The sequence below is a fragment of the Elgaria multicarinata genome, chromosome 4 (genome assembly GCF_023053635.1).
Source record: "Elgaria multicarinata webbii isolate HBS135686 ecotype San Diego chromosome 4, rElgMul1.1.pri, whole genome shotgun sequence".
Lineage (NCBI taxonomy): Eukaryota > Metazoa > Chordata > Lepidosauria > Squamata > Anguidae > Elgaria > Elgaria multicarinata.
In genome coordinates, this window is record NC_086174.1 from 56131851 (window position 1) to 56153080 (window position 21230).

General features: G+C 40.7%; 1 protein-coding gene across 1 annotated transcript in view; it reads right to left on the reverse strand.

Moving 5' to 3' along the window:
• Nucleotides 1-20149, reverse strand: part of WDR64 (WD repeat domain 64) — an 87878-nt gene extending 67729 nt beyond the window's left edge. The window contains exons 1-6 of the mRNA XM_063125413.1: nucleotides 19996-20149; nucleotides 16506-16636; nucleotides 11469-11571; nucleotides 7100-7203; nucleotides 3045-3074; nucleotides 239-349 (exon numbers count right to left, since the gene is read on the reverse strand). Coding sequence (XP_062981483.1) covers nucleotides 239-349; nucleotides 3045-3074; nucleotides 7100-7203; nucleotides 11469-11571; nucleotides 16506-16636; nucleotides 19996-20149 — 633 coding nt within the window. The remainder of the gene's footprint in view (nucleotides 1-238; nucleotides 350-3044; nucleotides 3075-7099; nucleotides 7204-11468; nucleotides 11572-16505; nucleotides 16637-19995) is intronic.
• Between the last annotated feature and the right edge of the window lie 1081 nt (nucleotides 20150-21230).

Consider the following 21230-nt stretch of genomic DNA (forward strand, 5'->3'; position numbering starts at 1 on the left):
CAGGAGGGCTACAAATGCGTGATGATGATGCCTGGACCCTCTATAATTCCATGAATGAGGCAGGGCAACTGTTCAATAAAAACTCAGTCTGGAAGCACCCATACTATGACCAGCTTCTTTTTCTGCTTAGTTTCTAATAACAAGAATACAGTGAAACTAAACTGCAGCAGAACACCAGAAATTATTGTTTGGAGTTTGTCTTGTTTTAAAAATACATTAGCATAACTTCCTCTCATACCAGGGCAGACCCTTGTGATTTATAATCCCATATGATGATGGTTCTTTCTGTCACAGCAACAACACGCTTGAGTTGACTAAGGTAATCACATCCAGTGATCCAGGAACTGTCCTGATGAAAGAGAAATGTTGGCAGAATCAAGTTCTGTGCTGGCTTGCAGGGAAATAACCTTTATCTATAATTGATGTCTGAAAGTCTTCTTATGAAATTGATTTATATAAAGAGGAAGAATTTAAGCAATAATGGCAGGCAAAGTATCAGCTGCTATAAAGCTTGAGTTTCCTAGAATTTACTTTTTGGCAGAAACGTATTTATAGAATGCTAAATATTATGCCATTGACATATAGGTGTGGAGGTGCTTTAATAATTCAGAATATAAATTTTATAATGTATTACAGAAGGACTCATGACTTCTTCCAAGGAGTTCAGAGCAATTGTTTAGCCTCGAAGCAGACCTGTGAGGTAAGATTAGGGCCAAACCAGACGTGAGAGTGGCAGACTCAACCAAGCTATACATTTATTTCACATCTGTGTGTTTTGTACTACATAAAGAGAAATTACTCTGTGCTCTGCAATTTGAATAGAGTAATTTGAAAAGTTATTATGATTCTAAATCAAATTTAGACGGTAACAACTATGGCTGTTTGAACGTATGCCCAGAGCTTCAAGTTCTGTTTGTAGCCTGTGATGATTATGATGAGATCTAACCATGATAAGAGAGAAACAGTTGCTGTGCCATTGTGAGGAAGAGAGACAGGCCAGACATGGGAAAAATGTTTTTAATAAGAACAAGGTTCAAGTAATTTGATCACCTGGGGAATGCAATCAGAAGATGATGCTCTCCCATCATTGAGAGGTGGCTAGATAAATTACCCTAATCAATTGACTTATTACCCACTGTTGTGCCAGTAGAAGCTGTTAGGCATGAAATGCAGTAATTGCTAACCAACAAGCTAGATTCTCTTAAAACAGACCCTGGCAGGGCTGGCTCTCCCATTAGAGAGAGTGAGGCCACAGGTACCTGATTGTGAAAGTAAATGGTTATTTATTTTTAATTTATTAGTGTTGTATATTTACTCCCAGGGAATGATGCTTGTGTGATTTTTTGTTTCAGGTGCCAAATTAACTTACTCAACCTTGGAGTTCTATGCACCTTGAGTTTGTGGGTGGAGTAGCTTCAGCAGTAGCTTCATCTATGGGGTGGTATATTCTGCATCACTAATTGTTTCCATTTAAATATAGTGCAATGTCCTGCAGCATCTCAGCAAGAACCTTTCTCTTTGCATGCCTATTAACTTCTAACAAGATTAACAGCATAGCACCAACAATTGGTGAGGACTTAAATGTATTTTCTGAGCTAGAATGGAAAAATTAGTAGTAGTAATAATAGTAGAAGTATTTTCTGCAATTTAGGGAGTAATCCTACAGCCACAAGACATTGTTTAGAACAGCCATAGGATTTTTCGTTTTCTGGGAACCATGGTTGGAGCCAGCACTCCGACCTCGGTTCCTAGAAACCATTCACACACACACCCCACACACACACCTCACAGCTCTTGTGGTTTTTTTTTTTTTTTTTTTTTTTTTGAGCTGGCTCCTTCTCTGTGCTTGGGAATGGAGAATGGAGAGAGCAGAAAGGGGGCGTGCCTGAGGGTGGGGAGGGGAGGAGACTGAGGAAGCTCCTTTACACAGCTTCATATGAGCTGCACAGCCTCTCCTGCTCTGAACCTCCCAGCTAGATACTCAAAACTGAACATCTAGCAAAAGGATCCCTCCATGCTCCATCTATCCTGGATTGGATAGTTGGTAACTTCTGAGTTGGGAGACTTCCAACTATCCTGATAGGATTGCACCCTCAATTGTTTTAATCTCTTGCTGGTTTTGATGATTTAATTATATTTGCTTTACTGTAAATTGGTTATTACTGTAAAAACTATTATGAATAATACTTCTAAATTGTATTTTAGCAATAACATTGACACTTCCTTGAATGCTATGTATAGTCAAAAGGAAGGGCATAAATATTTTAACAGCACAATGTATTCATGTCTACTCAGAAATAATCTTATGTAAACCGCCTAGAGAGCTTCAGCAATAGAAATGTAATAAATAAATAAATAAGTCCCATGGAATCCAGCCAACCACAGGGTATATTGATGAGGATTATGGGAATTGTGGTCTGACACAACTAGATAGCACCAGGTTTGGAAAGGCTGGTGTATAGCATTGCAACCTAAATAAATAAATAAACTCTGCCAAATCCTAACCAATAATTTTTTCTCAATTTCCTTGTCCAGAATGTCTGTTAATACTTTGCTAGAAAATGTTTTTTTATTGAACTACATGATTTTTTAAAAAGCAGGTAATACATTTTCCTAAACTGTATCAGAGCACAATCAATCCTCAGCAGCAAGCCTTCAAATTAGAAATATGGTTTGTGTGTTTTCCTAGTGTTACATATAATTTCAAAATTGAAATTAACTACTGCAATCAACTCAAATACCACTAAGCACAATTTAAAGATACAGTGGTTAAGGAAATTGTGTGTGTTTCATTTCATGAAGTAAATTATATTTCTTATACATCCTTTGACCTAAGAATGTATAATATAATCACATCATATATTATATAGTATCTTCTTACTCAGAAGGAAAAGAATGAATCTGCCTAATATAGCATACAGTATTTCAAAATTAAATTTTTTATAGGAAATTCAAAGATAAGCATTTTCAAGATTTCACTTCATTAACTTCTAATTTTTAATCGAATTCATTAGAAAAAAACCCCAGAGTAATCTTAATCTTACTGGAATGCTTGTGGTTGTCACGATCCTCATCTGGAAAAGCAAGAACAAAATATGGCAATCATAGTTGGAAGTAAATTTTAAAATTTCTTGAACATTTTCAGCTAAAGAAAATATGAGAGAAAGTGAAATAACAGTGCGCCTCCAGTAAAGTGTTAATGTGTGGGTGAAATTTACATAGGTTCTATTGAGTTCAACTATAGTTCCTAATGACACGGTTTGGATGATACATTGTGGCTCACCATGGGTTATTTAACCCATGATGAGTTGTGGTTCCCACAGCTGCCATTTAATCCAGCAAGTGTGGGTTATGTGAAAGCTAATCCTTGCACAACCCTAAAAGAGACCATGGCTTTGTATGGTCTTGCAGGGTTTGCATGACACAACAACACCTGGGAGTTGCATATTCAAAAGGAATGCCTCCTCCCATATGTACCTGCCCAGATCCTCCATGAGCCCCTGCCAACAGAAGTGAGGCAGGTGGCTACCAAGAGGAGGGCCTCCTCTGCTGTGGCACCCCGGCTGTGGAATGAGCTCCCTAGGGAGGTTTGCCTGGCACCTACACTATATTCTTTCAGACGCCAGGTGAAGACCTTTTTATTCTCTCAGTATTTTAATATATAAATAAATTTTAACTTGGTGTTTAAAATTTGTATTTCTGCACTGCTGCTGATTTTATCCTGGTTGTGCTTTTATGTTGTATTTTATATCGTTTTTTTTATACTGATGTTTTATACTTTGAATGGTCTTAATTCTTGTGAACTGCCCAGAGAGCTTCGGCTATTGGGCGGTATAGAAATGCAATAAATAAAATGGCAGCCATACATGCCCTACAAATCCCATTCCAAAGAGTTTGCTCCAACTTGAGTCCGTATCAGACGCTGTATATCCACTGGCCATTTACCCATGCTCCTTCTTCCCACATCTGGGCATTGCTCAGGCAAGAGAGACGCCTGGCATGGGGGAGATTCAACCCATGCCAGTTGACAGTGGTGCCTCCCTCTTGCTGAGTGCTGCAGCTTGGCAGGCATTGGCCTACTGGAAGAGCCCCCCAGGGTCTTGACCTCTTCCTAGACACGGCTTCCATGTAAAGGAGAAGGTGAGAATTCACACACATATGCATGAGAGATGTGTGTATTCTGTATCTGAATCCAGAATGCACATGTGCATAGAGGATGAGAAGCCACCTCTTGCTTCTGCATTCCATGGCCAATGGTTGCAATGTTTTTTGTGGTATTTATTTATTTATTTATTTCATTTATATACCGCCCCATAGCCGAAGCTCTCTGGGTGGTTTACAAAAGTTAAAAACAGTAAACATTAAAAACAAATATACAAAGTTTAAAAACATAAAAAGCATTAAAACAACAGTATCCTTGTAAAAACAGCTATTAAAACAGTTTTAAATTTTGTATATTGTTTTTAATTGTTTAATGTTACGTAAACAGAGCTTTGGCTATGGGGCAGTATAGAAATATAAACAACAATGGTTACCATTTTTTCCTGAATATAAGTAGAAGCCTTTCATAAATGAAAGATAATTAATTTCTAAATATTTATATCCAGACTTTTTCTGCAAGGAGCCCAGGGCAGCTATGAAATTAATTTATATGGTGTTAATGATCACTTATGAAATGCAATATGAAAAAAACAGCTTATTTTCCTACCATCCTTTCTTACACTGCTTTAAAAACCTCAGGGGAACACTATTGAATCAATTGGCATTACCCTTGCTGGAGCACTTGATCCACATGTCCGCTCACCCCAAAAGGGAAACCTGCAGCATTAACTGAGGCTCAGCCTGACAGAGACAGGCCCAAATAGAACCTTTCCTGAGAAGAACGTGAAGGGAGTTTTCACACAAATGCCTCTTGCTTCGATGGCATTTCAAATGCAAGTGCAACACTTCCATTGGCTAGAATGCTCATTCACCTCTCAAATCCCTTTCCCCCACATCAGGTGACTTAAGCCTCAGGCGTGATAATGCCCTTTGTAAGCTGCCAAAGGTTTACGTACAGTCATGCCCTAATCATTTTCAAAACAGCAGGTACAGTTGCGTCAGCATGATTGAAAGTTTCCATGTGGTGCTTTCAAAGAGTAAGGTAAAATAATTTCTAGCTTTGGAAATGAAATGGAGGCAATGATGTCAACTCTGACATCAGTGGAAAGTCTGAGGCGGCAGCAGAGTTCTCTGAACTTCTTGGGGGGGGATTTATTCCTAAGAACAATGCATTGTAGAACACAGACTCCCCTTCATGTACAAGAAGTATAATATGCAAGACAGATGAATAGGTTTTCACATGCATTTTTTCAGTCGTTTCCTAATGACTCAACCTTTAGTGTTTAATCATCCACTGTAATCGTGGATATGCCTAGCGTGTGCATTATGCCCTAATTAAATTAAACCCTTGAGTCTGTTACTGATGCTTTGAAACACATAATTGCATTTTCACAAAATTTAATGGCCTATTTGTACTAGAGCTGCAGATGTGTAAAATCACAAACAGCACAGATGAGTCACATTTGTAACTTATACTATGCTGGTATACTGCTGCATTTAAACAAATAAAAAGCTGGGGCCTTGGAGATTAATTGGTTTTCTCTCTACACCGTCCCTCCCAAGCACCTGTTATCAAAGAGCGTCATCACATGAGGGTAAACTGTGTTTCCTTACCATCGCTTCTCCACCCGCACTTTTGTCCCTCATTACTTCCTCTCTCAGGGAGAGGAAAGAGGAAGTAAACACTGTGCACATGGCCCATTCAGTGGGCCATTTTTATCATGCTGCTTCTCCTGCACACAGGAGATAGTGGCAAGTTCCGTCTCAAAAATAATTCGGATTTACTGGGGTCTTCTGTTGCGCGAGGAAAGCTAGAAGGAGCGGGAGGCACGCAGGATGCAGATATCGTCGTGGATAGGCCCCGCGAAAATCCATGAGTGCCCAGTAACAAACGTGCAATAAAATGCTCATCTGATGACACCCAAAATCTCTCTTCAATGGGTTACAAAATAGTAGTATTAAATGCAAGTTGTAATCACTGACATTTTATGGGAAAGACAGTCTTTTGAGCCACATGTGTTTGACTACAGATACACACACAGACTTTCACAAGTTCATTTCTATACTCCTGTATGCTTCCATGCACATGTTCACACACATGCAATCAATTCCTCCCCCCATGCTTGCACACACTTGCACTCAAGCACCTCCACAAGTGCATTCATTTACCACACACACATTCTGTCCTGTAAGCTTGCACACTCATTCCTATGGGAAATGCACTAAACATTGAACAGAAGTCTTTCCCATGTGCAGAGTGTGTGCAACTTCCTGACTTCTAGATATGCATGGAAGGAAGGCCTTGGTGGTTTTCTTGTAAGAAGGAATAGGCCTAGCCTGTTGTGATGGACACCAGGCTTCACATTTCCCCAATGTGGTCATCTGTCCATGGGAGGTTTCCAGCCAGCCAGCCCCTGCTCTTATCTCCAATCAGAGATTAGAGATAAAGGATTTCCCCTCTTCATGGGGGCATTGGGAGGGGAGTACTTGCTGAGGAAGGAAGGGCAAGTCGGCTTTTAGACACAGAATTTTTAAAAATATTCATCATTCATCTCTGCATTATAGTCATTTTTCTGAAAGACTGGCATCAGCAGGGACTGGATGAATGAGTTAGAAGAGCCTGGGAGCATCGTGTTTCGTAAGAGAGAAAACATAAACAACACACCAGGAACTTCTTTTCCTGCTACTGGGCCATCAAAATTTCGTTGGGTTGAGCAAGAATACATTTGCAGATTTGTGTGTTAACCATTTACTTTGATAGAGCTTTCACAAGGCTTCTTATTGGACAGCGCTTACTTTCTATGAACTTGTGCCAGACTAATATGTGAAAATTAGGTTAAAAGCCTTCATATTTCAGAAATTTCAAAAACAGGTGTCATTCATATGAAATAAATTTGCTTAACTATTTCACTCAAGTATAAGTAAAAGGCAGTTAGTTCCATTTATATATCTATAATTTTCTGTTCATATTAGAAAGTGCTTAGTACAATAACATTACCTGGCTGGAAAAAATGGATAGCGTTCCTTTCTGAGATGCTGTTACCAAAAAATCCAGCTGTGGTACCTTTACTATGCACATTATTACATCACGTCTCTTGACTCCTGCCAAAAATAAACAAATCACCTTTTTTAACCTTACAGTAAACTCCCTAGAAATTAGGTAATCCACAGAGTTAAAAACAAGGTAGGAGTCATCTAACTTATGGGGCCTGTATTGAAGATGGAAGGAAAGTGTGCAATGGTTTAAATAATATTTTAATAAAGTTTTTGTTTGAACATGTGTTTTTCATTGGCAAAATTACATCTGTCAAGTCTCTTAAAAGTACATATACACATTCATATTTAAAATTTAAATATATTAATAAGGAATCACAGTCAAATCACAAACTATGTAATATAAACACATTTGCCAAAGATCAAAGTAATAAAATATTTCTATAAAAGGATCTATCAGTGGAGGCTGGTGGCTCAGATTTCAGTGGGGCTGTAACCTTATTCTGTGTTTTGGTCAAAACCAGCCAGAACTCTAAAGAAGCTATCCAAAGTGCAGAATACCATTCCCAAAATGGGTTCAGCACCTTGGATAGCTCCTTTAGAGTTCTGGCTGATTCTGACTGAAACGATGAATGGATTTACAGCCCCACCAAAATCGGAGCCACCAACCTCCACTGGGATGCATTTAATTTGTTTTGATAATATATTACATGCTCCTCACTTCCATTATACAGAAAGTTTGAGGGGCAATGCTATTGGTTTTAGTTTGCTTTGGATGACAGATCCTTGAAGACCTAGGGTTTCTCCGTAATATTTATTTTTCAAAAAAAATCATACCGATGATAACAAAATGAAACCCAGTCCTGACAAACAGAGGTGTTGTTGGTGGGAGGTGGCTCAGCCTGTTTTGGATGGGACTGAACTCCAAATAAATGACCTCTGAAGTCTTAATAGACTGAGCATTGTCACTGGAGGACCAAGTGGCAACTGGAGCACGGTGCATTTTTCACCAAGGCTGGTGCACCAGCTGCAACTCCTCCGGGGGGGGGGGGTCTACACTATTGCTTTTAAAGCACTTTAAAGCACTTTGAAAACGTTTTGAAAACTGTATATGCAGTGTGTCCTGGTCCCCAACAGTTGTCAAAACTGTTATAAAGCGCTTTAAAGCCTCAGTGCTGTTTATGAAGGCACAGGTGATGTTAGCTGCTAGGAGTGCTATGTAGTAGCTTAGGCTGGTTTGGCAACTGCAGCCCTATCTAGAGAAATCTGTCCTAGGCACAGTAACACATTCCATGGCTACGTCCACGTTAGATTACTGTAATGCACACTACATGGGGCTGGCCTTAAAGATGGTTCAGAATTGCAACTGGTACTGAACGTGGCAGCTAGAACTAGGAACTTGGATCATATTATTTATTTATTTATTTATTACATTTCTATACCGCCCAATAGCCGGAACTCTCTGGGCGGTTCACAAAAATTAAAAACATTCAAAGTATAAAACAACAGTATAAAACCATAATATAAAATACAATATAAAAACTCAACCAGATAAAAACAGCAGCAATGCAAAATTACAAATTTTAAACCATGTTATTTAAAATTTATAGATTGTTAACATGTTGGGAGAATAAGAGAATAAAATATTATACCTATTCTGTAGCAGTGACATGGGCTGTTATTAGGGACAGGGCTTTCTCAGTAGTGGCCCCACAGCTTTTAAACTTGCTTCACAGGATGATATATATGGCTTCATCAGGGTTGATTTAATAATAATAATAATAATAATAATAAGAAGAAGAAGAAGAAGAAGAAGAAGAAGAAGAAGAAGAAGAAGAAGAAGTTGTTGAAGTCTCATTTATTCCAATTTACATTTGATTGAATTGTCTTGTGCTTGAAAAATCTTCAACTACTGCTAGGTCACAGCACTCAGAATGTGATAGATAACCTGCTCTGCATGCAGAAGGTCCCAGGTACGATCCCTGGCTTCTCCAGGCAGGGCAAGGAAAGACTCCTGCCTGAAACCCCTGAGAGCCGCTGCCAGCCAGAGTCAACAATAATGCGTTAGATGGACTAATGGAGTCAGTATAAGGCAGCTTTCTGTGTTCCTATGAAAGGTGGGTTAAAAAAACCTTTTACTTAATTAAATAATGACTTGGTGACTTTTAAGAATAGATGGCTGGGATGCATTATATTGGGGGTGTGGGATGATGCTGTAAAGTTTTTGGTATCTTACTGTACTACAAAATATTGCTGTCTGATTACTCATTGGGACTGGCCACTTCTTAGAAAAAGACACTGACTGCCTGGTCCATTCTGAGCACAAGTCAAACTGCTGGTGATCACCTTAAAATGCCAACATTGCTTGGGGCCTGGCTACCTTAAGGACCGCTTCCTTCTACATCACCCCTCCCCCAACTTAACGTTTATCATCAAAGGCCCTCCTCTATGTTTCCTTGCCCTCTGAAGTTAGGGCGGTGGCTGGGGAGAGGCCTTTCCAGTTGGGGCATCCCTGCTGACCCTGGGAAGACTTTTTTCATTTGCCAAGGCCTTCCAAGCATACTATTGGTGCTGCTTTTAAGAAAATGTTTTATGGGGTCAGCTTAGGGTAACCATATGGAAAGGAGGACAGGGCTCCTGTATCTTTAACAGTTGCATAGAAAAGGAAATTTCAGCAGGTGCCATTTGTATATATGGAGATCCTGGTGAAATTCCGTCTTCATCACAGTTAAAGCTGCAGGACAGGAGCTATACTAAAGTGACTAGATTTAAAAGAGGGCAGGGCACCTGCAGCTTTAACTGTTGTGATGAAGAGGGAATTTACAATTGACACCTGCTGAAATTTCCTTTTCAATACAACTTAAAGATACAGGAGCCCTGTCCTCCTTTTCATATGGTCACCCTAGGTCAGCTGGGCTTTATTTTGGTGGTGCTTCTGCTGGATTTTATTGTATTTGTTATTATACTATTTTAACCATGTGAGCTGTCCTAGGAGTTTTAAACAAAAGGGGAGGCACGGAAATTAAATTTTTAAAAAGCAAACACACTCCTCTAAGCAAAATCCCAGAGACCAACTCATGCTGCTCTCCCAGGCTGTGCCCCAGTTTCCAGCTGGCGCTTTCTCTGCCTGTTCCAGCTACAAAGTGCTTTTAGTCATAAGCTCATCCGTTGGGCACTGGTTGCTGCCTAGTCCCTGCAGGTAAATTGCCTAAGCCAGAGCACACAAAATAATTAAGAAACATTAGCATTATTTTGTCAAAGTCCCATTTAGATGGTTCTGCCTAGTCAAGCTCCCAACATAATTGCACTCATCAGAAAGAATATTGGTTTTCAACATAATTGGTGGTCTTTCAACATAATGAGAATTAAGTGTTGGTGTTGATGGGGGAGCCTAGTGCAAGGAGACATCCAGTCCATTGCAAACCCTGCCGATCTAATAGGTAGGAAACTGAAGGATAGTAAGTTGGCAAAAGTACCAACATTTTAAAAAAATTGTCCCTCTCTTGCAATTTACTAGGTACATAGGCAGTCCGATCCACAACCAACCAGGCTGAAGTACTTGCTTTTAAGCTTGCTGATTTAATCCCAAGGAAAACAATGGATGGATGCAGCCCTGCACTCAGCTAAGCATGCAATTGGTTTTGGAGTAACTGAAGCATTCATCTCACTGGTCTGAGCATATCAGACGTCTGCTGGAGGCTCACATGACATGCAGTGCCATTCTCTGCAGAGGTTAAGTCCCATTGAATTCCACTAGGTAAGTGGATCTAGGATCGCAGCCATAATGCTCCTCTGCAGCTCACAGATGTGTAAAATTACAAGTGAAATAGCTGATATTAACTTACTATGGCTTGTAATGGAGACATGTAGTGCATTTGTAGTGTACTACATATCTCCACTGCAAGGCATAGAAATGTAGTGCTCTGTTATACTAACAACATATTCACTTTGAGTGTTCTTTTGTTGAGTCAATGAAGCCTGGCTAGATCTCATCTTAGGGTAGGAGAAAAGGTTAATCCAGAATTATTTCCACTCAAAAATGCTAATAATAATAATAATAATAATAATAATAATGTTTAAGAAAATTATTTTAATGAAGTAAGACTCCTAACTAAGTCTGTAAGAGACTCAGTGTGTTTCAGATAAGGGAGCCAAAATGAAGAACGCCATATGCTCCACTCTGCGTAGGAAAAATGCAGGCTCGAAAAGAATAGTGATGGGAAAGCAGGATTAAAGAATAATTGTACTATGAAGCATATGGCAGTGTGAGAAATGTGCTTAACAAATGTAACTCTATGAATAAATGATTCTGCCCATATTGACAACACATGATGTAGAGCTTTAGCTTGGGGATGGTACATTAAAGATCTCACCAGATTTTGTAATCCGTTGTTTTTTGGATACCAGGAAAACCATATTTTCTTCATCGAGTTGGTCAGCAAGGGCATCGCCGTCCAGTATATAATATCCAAAGATCTAAAATAAGCCAAACAAAGCACAAACAGCATCTGGAATGAATGTGAAAATAAGTATACACAAACATTTCTTCCTAACATTAGGTAGTCAGAAGTATCAATAAATTTTAAGCTAAAAGGAGCATTGAGGCTTGATGTTTTTGTAAGCATTTTCATTCCTCTGTCCATCCTGGTACAGTACCGGCAAAGTACCGTGAGTCAGGAATCACGAGTTATTATTATTATTATTATTATTTATTTATTTATATAGCACCATCAGTGTACATGGTGCTGTACAGAGTAAAACAGTAAATAGCAAGACCATGCTGCATAGGCTTACATTCTAATAAAATCATAATAAAACAATAAGGAGGGGAAGAGAATGCAAACAGGCACAGGGTAGGGTAAACAGGCACTGGGTAGGGTAAAACTAACAGTATAAAGTCAGAACAAAATCAAGTTTTAAAAGCTTTAGGAAAAAGAAAAGTTTTTAGCTGAGCTTTAAAAGCTGCGGTTGAACTTGTAGTTCTCAAATGTTCTGGAAGAGCGTTCCAGGCATAAGGGGCAGCAGAAGAAAATGGACGAAGCCGAGCAAGGGAAGTAGAGGCCCTTGGGCAGGTGAGAAACATGGCATCAGAGGAGCGAAGAGCACGAGCAGGGCGATAGTGTGGGATGAGAGAGGAAAGATAGGAAGGAGCTAGACAGTGAAAAGCTTTGTAGGTCAACAGGAGAAGTTTATATTGGATTCTGAAGTGAATTGGAAGCCAATGAAGAGATTTCAGAAGTGGAGTTACATGGCCTCATGTAGAAAATGGAGTTAGGAAATTTCAGTTGAGAGCATTTAGGGGATACTCATGGTTGTGGTCAACACCTAAGAAGGCAGCAGCAGGGAGCAGGGGGTGGGTGGGAGAACAGCTAGGTCCTTGTTCTCCTGGAAAATGACATGAAATACCCATGTAAGCCTTAGGACGACTCCAAAATGAAGTTTAGAGCTCTACTAAAATGAAAGCCAGCATGTCAATTGCAAATACAGCCTGCTCATCACAGAAATAGAGTCATTTCAAAATCAAACTTACCTTATAATCAGTTCATCTTTTCCTCCATTTTACAGACATGTGCAATGCAACGTATGATTTAAGAGTTACTCAAGGAAAATAGCCTTTGCCTTTAGGAGCAAATTTTGTTGTGGTTTCAACAGCTAAACTTTGAGCAAGTAAGCATTTCTCAGCTAAGTACCTTCACTGAAAAAAACCCACCTTAATAGTGTAAAAAATAATAATAGCCAATAATAATAATAATAATAATAATAATAATAATAATAATAATAATAATACATTTGAGGCTATAATCAGGGAACAAAAGTGCTAAAAGTGACTGAAAAAAATTCTTAATGTATTGAAATAATTTTTGGAAGCATTACTGAAGAGATGCAGAACACTCAGCGTAAAATCTGTAAGTCAGGCATGGACAAAATCCTGATTTTTAGATAAATTTGTTCACAGAGGCTGAGGTCTGTCTTCAGCATATTGGGCAGGCTCCAATGTTGTCTAGCATGACCCCTCCTCCTCTCATTGATATGAGGAACTCACATTGTACTCAAATCTGAGCACAAGCTTGACAAAACAAGTTGACAAATACAACATATTCTAGGTGAACCAAAAGTCACAGAAATGAAAATTAAAGAGAACTTCATTCCATGGCAATACTTTGTATTATGCCAATACATCAATACTATATCTGAATTCACAAATTCACACAAATGGTAAAGTTAAAAGTATGTTTTCTCAAGCATTTTAAGTAATCATAAAAGTCATTCAAGCTACCCCATATAATTATCTAAATAAATAATAATAATAATTCTTACCCGCCTCTCCATTTTGATCGAGGCGGGGAACAACAGTAAACGATAAAATACATAAAACTGAATTGCATCCCTGTTTTCTACAGAAATCCCTTCTCTATTGGAAATGTGCAATATGTGAAGCAGCCCACATTGCAGACTTGAAAACTTAAACTCATCTCAGACAAAAAAAAAGTATCTTGTGACAGCAAATCTAGAAAGGATGATAAAATGCTTTTAATATATAGTACACTATATAGTAATATCAATAATGAATAGGATTAGGAAGCCACAGCAGTTCCTCTATCCTTCTTCCTTGTCAAGCCCCTCATATCTGCACCCACTGGAGAAAAATACTGGGAGGGGTCTCCCCCATTCCCTGTCTTTCTCACAGCCTCCATCTCCCACCTACCTTTCCTGTTGCTAGCCAGGTTTACATGGAGAACTGAGTAAAGAGCTCTTTTGAATTCTCATCAACTCTAGAGAAGACGAGGAGGATTTATAGGCAGAAGAATGATTTAAAAGTAGCTTTCAAAAGGTTAATGGTGTAATATATGAAGCACTTTGCTATGGTCTGCTGATTAGTTGGTGAAAAAGTCTGTAATCAGTAGCACATTCATCTGAAGAGAACGATATGGGCTCCAAATGCCTGCAGAGCCAATCCTATCCCACCTTCAAGCGCTCAGGATGTTCGTTGCTACAGGAGTGTAACACTTTAAACATGAAACATGAAAATCGAACACGGGACTGATGGGAGAACTCCAGGATGCAAGAACAAATCTCAACTCTTAACAGAATTGCATATAAATTAGGGTGACCATATGAAAAGGAGAACAGGGCTCCGGAATCTTTAACAGTTGTATTGAAAAGGGAATTTCTGCAGGTGTTATTTGCATATATGGAGAACCTGGTGAAGTTCCTTCTTCAAACAGTTAAAGCTGCAGGTGCCTTGCCCTCTTTTAAATCTGGTCACTCTAGTATAGCTCCTGCAGTTTTAATTGTTGTGATGAACATGGAATTTCACCAGGTTCTCCATATATACAAATGACACCTGCTGAAATTCCCTTTTAGATACAACTGTTAAAGATACAGGAGCCCTGTCCTCCTTTTCATATGGCCGTCCTATGTTGCTCTTGTTGAATGTTATTAGACTAGGCACAGGCCCCTGATCCACGTTGGGACCCTAGTGTGGGTGTAGGGGTGCTTTAAAGAGCTGGCTCTTCCCCTACCCTTGCCCCGTGCCTACTCTAGAGTAAAGAAAAAAAATTTAAAGGTGCAGCTGCTAGATACGGTTTAATATCTGTTTTGGCCCTGAGTGTTCCTCAGGTGTCAGGGCTTGTATTGTAGCCTTTGAGAAACATAATGCAGTCTGCAAGGGTTGTGGCAGGAATACAGTTGCAATGGAGCTGGAATCTAGTGGCTGGGAGCCCTGCGCTCTCTCTCTCTCTCTCTCTCTCTCTCTCTCTCTCTCTCTCTCTCTCTCTCTCTCTCTCTCTCACACACACACACACACACACACACACACACACACACACAGAGAGAGAGAGAGAGAGAGAGAGAGAAAACGTAGAGTCTACTCTCTGAATATACAGTATAGCTGAAAGGATAATATTCTTGCTCACGGTTCTCTAAGTCAGTCCAACCCCCCACCCCATCCGAGCCAAACATGGCTCCTATCCAGTGATGAGTCTTCAAATAGCTGAAGCAGCATGAAGTTAGTCAGGAACTACAGAAAGACTGGGGTTTCATAAGAACTGCCTTTATCAGCCAAAAGCCCAGGCTTATCTAGGACATCAGTAAAATAAGAATTGTCAAGAGTTTACTTTCCACACAGCACAAGGCCCAACCTAATCTCCGTGTAAAGGGCAATGATTCCTTAGATTATCTCAGAGTTAAGGAAGCATTTTAACTATCACAGGGGAGATGATCTACGATGACTGTAATGCTTCATTGAGTGCAGGGACCTTAACCTTATGTTGGACCCCTAAATCAAGAGCTACTATTCTCCTTGGACACTTGCATTTCCACAGTAGAAACTCGATGAAAATATTTCCAAGGGCAGACCTTTGCTGCCTCCAACAGTGGGGCAGCCTCCTATATCCTGTTCATCACGGTTGCATCTTCCCTCCTAGTTCAGTAAAGCTTTTCCCAACCATCACAGGTTGGCCTTACCTCCTCCATTGCAATGAGCCAGTGTGGTGTAGTGGTTAGAGTATTGGACTGGGAGTCAGGAGTTCTGGGTTTTAGTCCCCCCTTGGCCTTGGAAGCTCACTGGGTGACTTTGGGCCAGTCACAGACTCTCAGTCCAATCTACCTCACAGGGTTGTTGTGAGGATAACATGGAAAGGAGGATTATGTACACCACCTTGGCTTCCTTAAGGAGGAAAGAAGGTGGGATATAAATGTAATAAATTAAATTAAATTAAAAGATGGGATGCTCTTCTGTTCTTATCACACTACACATATGTCATTGTGCTTCCAGACAATGGCTCTTAGTGCTAATAATGAAGAGCCCTGGGTTGGATCCAACCGTTTTGCAAGCAGAAGTCTATCAGCATGATGGGACTTGTCCTCTTCTCCATCCTCCAGCCCCTGTGCATGCTCCAGAGGGGCCCCCAACTCTCCAGGACAGGTTTTGGGAGCACAAGGGGGTTTGCAGGGGGGGAGGGGAAATCCCTTCTGCCAGCATCTCCCTCCTGCTGGCAGAATGACACCACTGGATACAACCCATTGGGCTGCTATTTTGTCTTTTCTTCCATAACATTTTTTGTGGCAAGGAAAAAGACAGAACGGGGAAAGGGTACAAATGAAAGACAACGATGTCAGAACCCCTGATAAAAAAATTGTTTGTGACAGCGTGATTGTACAATTTAACCCTTGTCTGGAAGCACTCTCCATCTCTGACTTCTCCTCCATCCCTTTTGCTGCTGATTGTAACACTCTTCCCCACCTAGTGATGGTGGTTCTAGGGACAGTAGAAACGGCAAGCATATCAGTGTCACTATCAGAGTCATATGTCATGTAAATGGCTTCCTAGTATTTCCCATGCCATAATGCAGATCAGCTTGGTCTGACCTTGGCTGAGGCTTAGGCATGTTAAAAATAAACAATCCTACCTCGCACCATTCCGTCCGTCCATCTGGGTTGTTGCTAATCTTCCTATAGAAGGTTTTAACATCTTGGGTTTTCACATCTGGACCAAAAAGGATCTGGACAGCAGCAAAGAATTTATCATAATCCATTTCCTCTGCAGTGAAACAAAAGATATCCCCACAGAATATAAATACAAAAGCTAACCAATTAATACTGCTATTTTTACTACTTTCCCTACCAGCGCCTCATTTTGCTGACGCTGAAATCCGTCATTAGCATCTGAGATTTTTTCATCTTCATTTTCATTTGGAAGCCTTGTCAGCATTTCCTATGACTAAAAATCGTGCTATTTCTAAACAAGTATAGCAGCAAACTCTGGCTTATCAGCAACAGGTATTTTAATAGCTTAATGGTGCAATCCTGTGCATTTTTAGACAGAAAAAAGGCCTGCAACTCCCAGTATTCCCCAAACATCCATGAAAGTGAGGAAGAAGAGGCAAAATGTAGGCAACTCTTAGAGGTTGATTTAATTCCTTCTGAAGGAAGTGCTATCTCTTATCACCCCAAACGAACAGACGGATCTGTGGGCGGAGGTGTTAAATACCTCTGCATTGTCATGGACAGACCATTTTCTGGTCAGGGTTAATATTATGGCTACTATCTGCCCCTGCAGGGGTGGTGGACCTATTAAGATGGTCCACCCTCAAAGGCTGATGGATCCTCTTGGATTCCAGATAGCCTTAGAGGGTTCTATGGCTGGTATCGTCAATGATCCTGCAGACGCCCTGGTCAATAGACACAATCAAGAGCTGACTAGGGCTATCGACACTTCCTCTCTGACCCGCCTCTAACCAGACATCCTGGTATACAGAAGATCTCAGGGAGTTGAAGTGGGAAGGACGATGACTGGAGCCCCGATAGCAGAAAACTCAACTTATATCTGACAAGATGCGGCATAGAGAACGTCTTCGTTCATATAGGGTGGCAATATATGCAGCGAAGAAAGCGTTCTTCTCTGCACGCATTGTGACTGCAAATTCGAGTCCAGGGTGGTGAGGGATCTCATTCAGACACCTTCCCCCCTGAACCTGATCTTAGAGCCTTTGGTAGTTCACTGTGATGCCTTTAATGACCATTTCACAGAAAAAATCTCTTGGATAAAAGCCGACTTAGATGCCAACATTTATAGCAGAAGTTAACAATGGAGTGTCCAGCAACTCCATGAGTAGGATTACACTGGATCAGTTTCAGTTGGTGAATACCGAGGACGTGGACAAACTGCATGGAAGAGTGAGGATGACAACTTGATCTCTCGATCCCTGTCCTTCTTGGCTGCTTGTCCAGTGAGGAGATGCAGTTAGATTACAACTACAGCATGTTATTAATGCATCTCTTAGGGAGGGGAGCTTTTCATCATGTTTAAGAGACATGGTGGTACAGCCGCTTCTAAAAAAATATCCCTCCCTGCACCCCCTGGACCTTAGTAACTACAGACCAGTAACAAATCTTCTGTTTGGGGGCAAGGTGATTGAGAGAGCAGTTTCTTTCCAACTCCAAACAGTTTTGAATGATACAGATTTTCTAGCCCCATTTCAAACTGGCTTCAGGGCAGGATATGGAGTTGAGACTGCTAGGGTTGCCTTGGATGAACTACGCTTGAGTATTGACAGGGGGAGTGTGTCCCTACTGGTACTTCTGGACCTCTCAGCAGCTTTCAGTACCATTGACCATGGTATCCTTCTGGAACGCCTAGGGGGTTTGGGAATCGGGGGCACTGTGCTTCAGTGGTTCGGTCCTATCTCTCAGGCAGGTTCCAGATGGTGATGCTTGGGGATAGTTGCTCCTCAAAAAAGGAGCTGTTGTATGGCGTACCACAAGGCGCCATCCTATCCCAAATGCTGTTTAACATCTACATGAAACCCCTGGGAGATCATCCGGAGGCATGGGGCGGGGTGCTATCAGTATGCCAATGACATCCAAATATATTTCTCTGTGCCTTCGACCACAGCGTCAGCTAAGGATAGTGAGTCTCCTCTGAATGCATGCTTGGAGGCGGTAATAGGCTGGATGAGGAAAAACAAACTGAAGCTGAATCCAGACAAGATGGAGGTGCTTGCTGCCAAAGGCCCCAATCTGGGTTTGGAGGTGTGTCAACCAGTTCTGGATGGGGTTACACTCCCCCTGAAAGACTGTGTTCACAGTTTGGCGGTGCTCCTGGATCTGTCGCTCCAAATGACAGCCCAGATAGATGTGATGGCCAGGAATGCCTACTATTAGCTTTGGCTGGTATGCCAGCTGCGCCCTTTCCTAGAGTTGGAAGACCTAAAGATGGTAGTGCACATGCTAGTAACTTTGAGGCTCGATTTCTGCAATACACTGTACATAGGGCTACCTTTGAGCCTAGTCTGGAAACTTCAACTAGTTTGAAATATGGCAGCCAGGTTGGTCACCAGTACACCTAGGGGTGACCATATTGCACCAATTTTAAATCACTTCACTGGCTGCCAATTAGTTTCTGGACAAAGTATAAAGTGTTATTATCTTTAAAGCCGTACATGGTTTGAATCCAGGTTACCTGCGGGATTGCCTTCTCCCGTATAATCCGCCCCGCACATTCAGGTCCTCTGGGAAGAATTGACTTCAGCCAGCAAAAACTAAGCTGACAACCATTACCCAGAGGACCTTCTCTTCTGCGACTCCCAGACTGTGGAATGGCCTGCTGGGAGAGATTCGCCAACTTAACAGTCTTTCTGAATTCAAAAAACATATAAAGACTGATCTCTTCTGGCAGGCCTTCCCAGCCGAATTTTAAGATGTCTGGCTGTTATTTTAATAATGTATTAGTTTTATATGTTTTTAATCAATTTTATGTATTTTATAGTATTTTAGTATTTGATGTTCCCCGCCTCGAGCCAGAGGGAGAAGCGGGTATGGAATAAATTTTTATTATTATTATTATTATTATTATTATTATTATTATTATTATTATTATTATGTGCCCATGCTTTAAGGTCAGCGTTGGACAGCCTACTCATTTAAATCAGTAGTCCCTACCATATAGAGCTCCCTTACATGGGAATTGTGGTTGAACCCCTTATTTACAACATTTAGCAAGGTTTTGACACTCCTCCTGCATTTTCTCAGTCATGCGGTTGTCGTATTGCTGTGGCTCTGTATTACTTCTTCTTTACTCTGGCTGAATTATATTTTAATGTACTGTTATTGTTATTTCATATTGTTTGAACTGTAAAATGTTATGACTGTTAGTATTGTGCGCTTACTGTGCAGCTACTGATATTAGCTGCCTTGGGTAGATTTGGTCCAGAAAGGCAGTTTCTAATTAAATAAAATGAGGTGGGTGTTGTTGTTTTTCATAAGAATGTAAGAACCATGCTGGATCAGACCAAGGGTCCATCTAGAATTCTGTTCAGAGTGGCCAAGTAGGTGCCCAAGGAAAACTCACAAGCAGGAGGTTAAAATTCAGAGTTGTATATGAAATATAGTGCTTCTTACCAGCATCTTTTATGTACAAGCCTAATCTTTCCTCCCTCTTCTGAGTGACTGTTTTGTCAACTAGTTTCTGAAAGAGCTTCAAGGAATTTTTAAAACAGTTTCCATCAGGAATGTCAGGTGGATCTTCCTCTTCTTGAAGCTTTCGCCTGGACATTATGTTTGACAAGACGGCTGAAACACAGCAAGATCTTCTTTCTCCACACTGTAACACTGCTTGGCTTGTTTTCTTTTTGTTGTAATATTTGGTGTTAGCATCTGAAGAAATACCAGCTGCATGACCTTACGTGTTGCGTCGGTGAATGGAAAATCATTACTGCCCTTCACAGGCAGCAGCTGTAGCAGACCAAGGTGCCATCAAGTACCTGATGTCATAACTCCTCATTGAACCTCATTGGTCCTTAGGTCAATCTAGATCACAAACCAGCATAATTGGCAAGCTGCTGAAAATGTACATTCAGCACAAAGCAGGTGGGAACAAAGTGTGGTTATGAGTCTCATAGTGCCTATTAACTATTTAAGGTGGATCATACTGGGATTCTAGCTATCTTAATTTAATGAATAGCATAGGAACTACATTCCCTTCTTGTTCCATCACTGTCTGTGTTTGGGACACAATTGCAGTCAGTAAATAAAGTGGAAGAAAACTGAAGAGAAAAAGCAGAATAGATAAAATAGTATCTTTTATTAGAATGTCACACTCCGGCAGGAAAAAGAGAAAATGCCTGTCTACAGCCAGATGGGAGCTGAACATAGATAGGCCAACCTTCTCCAACTTGGTGCCCTAGAGATTTTTTGGACTTCAAATCCCATCCGCCCTGACCTGCATAGCCAATGGTCAGGCATGCTAGGAGTTGCAGTTGAAAACATCTCAGGGGGCCCAGATTGAGGAAGATTGCTATGAGGGATAGGCAACTATGAGGGGTGTAGGGGGCATTTTTGCCCCCATACACTACCCCATGGGCTGCACACACATGCAAACACACAGGCACCATTTTTTAAAAATGGTGTACGTAGTGGCTAGGGAGCACTGAAAAAGTCAAAACAAACTAATTTTGACCTTTTCGGTGCTCCATAGCCACTACAGATGCCATTTTTGAGGATTTTTAAAAAATCGGTGACATTGGGGGACAGCAGGGGTTGCATGTGGCCCATAGGCCATGTGTTGCCTCTCCCTGGTCTAAACAATATGCACAATGAAGCAGGAAGTGGCCTACAGTACCCAAGACAACAGGCAC